The sequence below is a fragment of the Malania oleifera genome, chromosome 1 (genome assembly GCF_029873635.1).
Source record: "Malania oleifera isolate guangnan ecotype guangnan chromosome 1, ASM2987363v1, whole genome shotgun sequence".
Lineage (NCBI taxonomy): Eukaryota > Viridiplantae > Streptophyta > Magnoliopsida > Santalales > Ximeniaceae > Malania > Malania oleifera.
In genome coordinates, this window is record NC_080417.1 from 69569333 (window position 1) to 69576751 (window position 7419).

Here is a 7419-nt window from a genome sequence, read left to right on the forward strand (position 1 = left end):
GATTGATCAAGGTGAGACTTTGAGAGCAAGAGAGCTTGAGAGTTTTCAATGCTTGGTGTATTTCTGATTTACAAAAACCACATATTTATAGACTTCCAAACAAGTTTCCTTGTTGCAAGAGTTTCCTTAGAGAGTTTCCCAAGTTGTTACAAAATTTGGAGCTCAAACGGCTATAATTTAAAATATTAGATTTTAAAAAATTTTCCCATAGAACAGTGTTCAGATGTCTAAAGAGTCGAGTTCAAATGTCTAAAGTTCCTAAAACCCTTTAAAAAATGAACTAGACACAGGGTCAGATGTCTGAATAGAGGTTCAAACGTCTGAGATATTGGGTTCAATGTTTGAAGTATCGAGTTCAGACGTCAGAACAGCTACTGCCTGTTTCTGTTTTGTCCTAGAAAATCTTTAGATGTCTGCTCTTATTCTTCAGACGTCTGAAGTAACTTCAGACATCTGAACTTAAAAGTTCAGTCATTTGAACAGATAAAAACCTCTTTTAAAAAATCTTTTTCATTAAAAAATAATTTGCTCTCTTATTCTGATTTTTCCAAAACTTGTTTCAATATTCTCAAATAGGTCTTTAGGTCCTCATAATATCTTGGAAAAGCTTCAAAACATATTTCAAACGAAATTTAACTTTTAAAATACTTACAATATGTTTCCTAAGACTTTGTATGCCAAGCTTGACATCTTCCTCAATCTTTGCTTTTGAAGTTCTTTGCTTAAGCTGCAAATGTCTTAGTTTCTATTTGGATCATTAGTTAGTTTATCTTCCTTGATGACCCAAACTTGACTCGTACTTGATCTTTACTTGAACCATACTTGATCCATATTTCCTGAAACACAAAAATTCATCCTTTCCAAGTTAAATAGTCTTTTGTTTGTTATCACCAAAACCGATTGAAAGACCTTATTAGGCCAACAAAAATGGTACTCTGAGAGGGGGTAAGCTTCTCATTCTCATCTATTCTTTCTTACTGGTTCAATCTAAACCTTCTGTGGTCCCAAACTTAGGTATTAAAATGATTTCCCGAAGTACACACTGGTTCCTCCAAGTTATTCTTGTTTGAATTAATACAGGTGATCGTAGTCAAAGATCAATCTATGTATGCTATTCAATATTTGAAAAGAGAAATAAGGTCACACAAGAAATGGTGGTTGGGTGCTCTCAGTTGCAGATGTTTCTTTTAGGCTTGACTCCGTGCATTCTTTTCCACATTCTTGAACTGGTAGAGCACAATTGGCAACCTCAGTCATCTTTTGCTGTTCTCTGCTCTTCCCCCACAAAACACTGTAAAGTCCTCCAATCAGCAATATTCCACCTATTATGCTGCAAACCACAAGGGAACAAAATTATTATATAAACTCCAATCTTAAAAAGAACACATGTACCAATGGTATTGTTATCAACACCTCCCGTTCACCTCTCATCTTATATACACAGTCTCTCTAATTCTTAATTAAATTTGGAATAGACTTGTTACATACAAATAGAGTTATTTTTTTGTGTTCGAGAGTTTGATATAAAAGGAAACAGAGAAATTGAAATATATCCTATTGTAACAATAGATGTACGGGGGAGAAAAAATTTTAATAAATAATTAAATTATATTTTTTTAATACATACATACTTCTCAAGTCAAATGGCAATATAAAAATGTCATTTATCCATTAATAAGCACTTTGAAAAAGATAAATATAGAAAACAGATGAATTCATCAATTTAATTGTTAAATAATAACATATCAAATTTATTTTATTTTTTGTGTGTAAATAATCTCTTTTAAAACTAAGAAAATAAACAAACTTTACCTTCCCAAGCTAATAACATCACCTAATAAGAAAGTTGAGCAGAAGACGGTGAGAACAAAAGCCAAAGGAGTTGACATGGCTAGAAAAACTGGACCTTTTTTCTCGACAACCCATGCTTGTAAGTAGTATGTAACTCCTGTCACTACTATACCCTGCATCCCCACACATATCATTCGTTAGGTTTATTTTTTACAATTAAGGGATCATTTATATTATAGAAAGTATATTTTTTTTTTAAAAACATATCCAAAGGTTTAGTAGTCTGACATTACTTGTTATAAGTGTTTATTCAAAGAAATACTTTTTTAAGAAAAAATGTAATTTTAGAAGATACTTATTTTAAAAAAAAAAAAAAAACAATAGTATAGAAAAGTACTTTTCAAAAAAGTACTTAAGTATATGCCAAACACTATTTCTTTATTCAAATATTGAATTTAACTTTTTTTTTTTCACAATAATGACTTATTTTTATAATATACGAAAATGGGGGCTTAAAATGATTTATGAACAAACATTAACATTAATATTAATTGTATCATATATCCTATCATGCCCTTTAATTATGAATAATTTTAAGTGATAGTTATTTATTTTGGTGAAATTATTTCATAACCCCCCTAAAATATCAAATTCTAATTAGTTATCTAAAATATAATGTGATTTGATGGACTACATTACTTAATAATTGTGTCTATTTGCAGGAAGGAGGGACTGGTCCCGAACCTTTCATTAACTTTCAAAATTATTATTAGTGGTTTATGCTTTTATCTTGACACGTAATTTATTATTTTTTTTCTAAATCATATTAAATAGATATCAACATTTTGGACAATTGCTAGTAAATAAAAATAATAGATAAATGATTGTCCACCGAATGTTTCTAACTTTCTTTTGATTCGGAATGAAAAGGAAATATGAACTTGATTTTAGAAACCATTTTTATTTTGCTTCTTTCCAGTCTCTCCTAGGTAATTAAACTAACAAAGCATTACTCCTTTTTTTTTTTTTTGTCCTCGAAATAAATAAATCAAAAAATTATTTAATTAACTGAAACAAGGGTTAATTAAATACACAGATCACAATTAAAGAGTAATTAAGAACATTGACGTATTATTGTACGCTTACGCAGTATGCTACAGCAATGAGGTTGCGATTCCAACCTAGCTTCCACTGATTAAAGTCTCTTTCCGCAGCAATGGCAATGACAAATGATTGAATTGAGCTTAAAAGACAATTAAGAGTTGTGAAGTGAAGCTTGGAAGGGTAACTTTTCAAAACTCCTGCCTGTTTTTAATCAAACATCATCAGTTAATGCTCATTCCAAATTAAGGTATTGAACAAATATTTGGCTTAAATCATCATATAAAATTATGTCATATTTAAGATGAAGTTCAAGTTTGAATTGAAGTTCAAGTTCGGAAGCTTAACCCTCTTAATTGATTAAGCGTAATGGACTTGAACTTCTCAAGTTCGAGTTGGGTTCAATTTAAATGTTTAATAAATAAACAAGAGTTAAAGATTCAGCTTGGGTTATAATTCTCATATTTTTTACGAGACCAAGTTTAGTAAGCTTTGACAAAATAGATATAATTAAATGATAGCAAACGAGTGTAATAACATAAATTGGTCATTTTCCTTAATTTTGCGTTCTTTAGATCTTATCCTTCATAGCAACTTGACGCTATAATAAGGTTTGTGGGATGATAATTACATATAGTAACATGATACTAGGACGCTTGGGTTGAATTTGATACCACTTTCGTCACTTAAAATTACATGTGTGGTCATTGATTTAGCTTAGAAGTATGATTTAACATTTCAATTATTCCATAACTGCTAGTATTACTTTTATGTATATGATATATCTTTATTTAGTTTGTTTAGAAAATTAACTAAATTAAACACTTTTATTTTAATCATTTAATTAATAGAAACTTTTAATTCTATGTCAATATATTGGTGATATTCTAAGGAGTTAAATCAAGTATAAGTAATTATGATCATTTTTAGTGTAAAGATATAAATTAGTTATTGTAAGATAATTAGTAGTTTTTATATTCCCATTAAATATATAGAAAATCCCTAACCATCTTAGGGAGCTATAGACACAATGCCCAGTGTGGACTCTTTACTCACTGTAGACTCCACATTTGATATGTGTGAATGCCTCCAATGATATCCTCAGATGAAGACTAACACTTTTAATAGATAAATCAGTTAATTATAATGAGTATATAGCGATTCAAGCTGTGTTTGGAAAATCCAATTCTAAATTTCCAACCACAGTTTCACACTATTCTGACTATGAAGTTAGTCTAAATTAAAAAAATGTGTGATCACAAAAGAACTATACTTGAGGAAATTGAGTAGGAGGTGAGCAAGAGCATAAATAAATGGATATACAATTTATGGATGGTTGATTATGATGGAGCAGGTACCTGGAGCACAATCCACAAAGCCCAGAGGGCGTTGGAGGTGAGCATGAGGATGCAACCTTTAATCCATGAATTCCCTGAAGCAACGTGGGTTTGGTCATGATGACGACTGTTATGATAATGGTACAACTGTGGTAGTGTCCAATGGGGGCCCTTATACAAGGCAAGCATGGCAGCACCCCCCAAGCAAATTAGTATGCCTCCAACCTTTGCCATTCCAGCCCTTGTCCTCCACCTCAATACTTCAACCCTTCAATTAAAATTCACCAAAGAAAGTACACCAGTTTAATTAGGTTTTAGAAATGGAATAAAAGTATTAAAAACTAAGTGACAAACTATGCACGGTTCCATCACTATGTGGCTACATATATGCTAACTCCACATACATTTATTTTATATATTTATTAATAAGAACTTATTCATAACTTATTCAATAAATATAATGGAAAAAGGTTGGGTTTATATTTTATATACCCATTTATAAATGGTTCAATTGCATAACAGATAATTAACTTAATTTTTACTTTCACTGTAAGGAATCTATATGGAGAGAGACTCAAATCATGATATATTGGTTTACACTTTAAACTCAAATATCACATCATGTACTTTGGCATCTTAGTTTATGCCACCTTGCATATTCTCATATAACTTAAAAGAGATTTTTTATTTTTTGAATAATAATGAATTTATTCAAGCAATAAGAGAGATACAACTATGAAGGGGAAAAAAATCTGCAAAATGTATGAGCAATAAAGAAAAAGAAAAAAGATAAAAAGGGAAAGGATCCAATGATTTTCAGAGTTAATGCCATCCATATGTGCTTTCATCTATTGGACAAACAGATACATATCAAGATGAACTTAAAAATGATTGTTCTATCTTAGTTTTAATTTAAATATATAAATTACATTTCCTTAATTTTAATTTCTAAGAAATGAAGAAAATGCTTAAGTCAAACGTGGTGACACATTATTTTTGCATATACTGATTTTTTTCCCACAAAATTACACTTTATTGTGACTAATCAGCCCATGAGATAGAAACTAAGTCAACAAATTAATAGCACAACCTACCCTTCAAAAATTTTTTAAGTATGCAACTCACCATATGCCGTGGCTTAGTGCATCAGTTTTATGCATGGACGCGTGAATGGAGCATTTAAGTGAAAAAGGAAAGACCTTTAACTTTGGATCAAGTTCTTTCTTTTTCTGTTTTCGACTTTATTAGTGAAAAATGATTTCGAGGTAAAAGAAGGTAACGTCAGTCTCCTTATTCCCTTACACATATTGATTATTTAAATTCGGAGAAAATATCTGAGTATCACCGCAATTTCATTGTAACAGAGGTGATGCCCCCAAAATGGTTAATTAGGCATCTGTCAACAGCGTACTGTACGTATATACCATCACACAGACGCACGCATGTGTGTTTCGTGTAGAGATAGATATACGGGAACCTAATTAGCCAGCCAGCCAGATATATATAATAGAAAAATTATGAGGGAGAAAAGAAAAGAACAGAAAAGAATTGAAACAGTGGGGTTAAAAATGAAGAAATTCAATTAAGGAGGTCGGGTTGGAACCGGAGTAGAACAGCGAAGAAGAAGATGATGACAGGGAGGCAGTTGGTAGTGGCAGCGGCCAAGGTTGGTGAAGTATACACCAGGGCGATGCCATTCACGTCCAGGCTTAAAGTAATCCTGAAATTTGAAAAATCAATTTCAATTCAGCACTCCCAATATTAGTGCGTATATAAATATGCGCGCACACATATGCACTGTCCCCATTGATAGAAGAGAGATTAATTGAAAAATAAATTAAAACCAATTAATCAATATACATGTAAAACATACCCACATAGAGCCAGCATAAAAATCTTGCAGAAGATCAGAAATGAAAGCCGCGGCGCATTCTTCCTGCATGCAGATTATCATCATGAGGGCCGTCATCATCATCATTATCGTCAAAGAGAAAGGAGATTAATTGGGAAAAAAATAGAAAAAGAAAAAGTCATCGTCGATATCATCAAAGATTGAGCGAAAAATTGGAGAAAGTAAGGGAGAGGATGAGATGGCCGATGGAAGGATAATGTTTCATTAGAAATGATTAATTAATTTAGCAAGAGACATAAATAGAGATTACCGGTGCAGGAAGAGGGTGATGGGGAGTAAGAAAACAGTGGCAGCGGTTTGTCTGTAGAAAACGAAGATGAAAGTGTTCATGCCGTCATTGAAGGCTGCTTTGGACACCAAAAACATGCCCGCATACAAAGTTTGTATCAGAGTCACCGCCAAGTACGCCTTCTTCCCTTCCATTCTATCTATAAAATTAATTGACGTCCACGCTCCCACTCCAGAATATTGCTAGCTACCCAGCGAGCAACTGGCTTTATATATTATGAATCCAAGCGTGCATGCGTGTAACCTCCTACCATACAAACATACAATTAACACTTAAAACAACGTGGATATTTAGTTGTATTCTATTCTATAACCACTTTTAGCACACATCACAACGGCAAAAACGTTTAAACATTTGATCCATGTGGATATTTTATTTGAAAAAAATAAAAAGGAGAACTTCAACAATAGGGATGATATATATTGGATTGACTGGAAATTTAGGCTACACAAAGTTAGTCTATTTGTTATTTCTTACACCCCCTCTATATTTGAATAAATTTACTCGAATATAAAAGTTAAAATTTTGAACCCTCGGGATGTTTTTTAGGAGCAAGCAATAGAGACATTCTAATAGCATGAAGTTAGATTTTCACATAACCTAAGGTTGATAAATTTTTAGATACAACACATGTAGATATTGGATTTAATATGATTTCGTCATGTGTACGTATTAAACTAAATTAGATAGTTTATATCTATATATATATATATATATATATATATATGACAAAATCATAATAGATCCAATATAAATACCTATTGTGCCTAGTACTTCACCCAAAGATTACTTGAGGGAGCTACTATGACTATTGAATACTCATATTTTGGGATATTTTACATTCTTACTAATATGCCAAAAATATATCAGTTAATGAAAGGGAGTCAACACCTAATGAACACTTCCCAAGTCAAACCTTCTGGCGAGAGCAATCAGTTCCAACCTAATAAAGAGGGGAGAGATCCACGCTGACTCCTTAAACCCTCGAA

General features: G+C 31.9%; 1 protein-coding gene across 1 annotated transcript; it reads right to left on the reverse strand.

Moving 5' to 3' along the window:
- Window positions 1-999: 999 nt before the first annotated feature.
- On the reverse strand, window positions 1000-6608 carry LOC131159920 (WAT1-related protein At5g64700). Its single transcript, XM_058115157.1, has 7 exons — window positions 6392-6608; window positions 6103-6165; window positions 5833-5949; window positions 4251-4497; window positions 2938-3096; window positions 1813-1964; window positions 1000-1330 (listed from the first exon to the last, which is right to left on the reverse strand). Exons 1-7 carry the CDS (start codon window positions 6562-6564, stop codon window positions 1141-1143), a joined length of 1101 nt encoding a protein of 366 aa, XP_057971140.1. The 5' UTR covers window positions 6565-6608; the 3' UTR covers window positions 1000-1140.
- Between the last annotated feature and the right edge of the window lie 811 nt (window positions 6609-7419).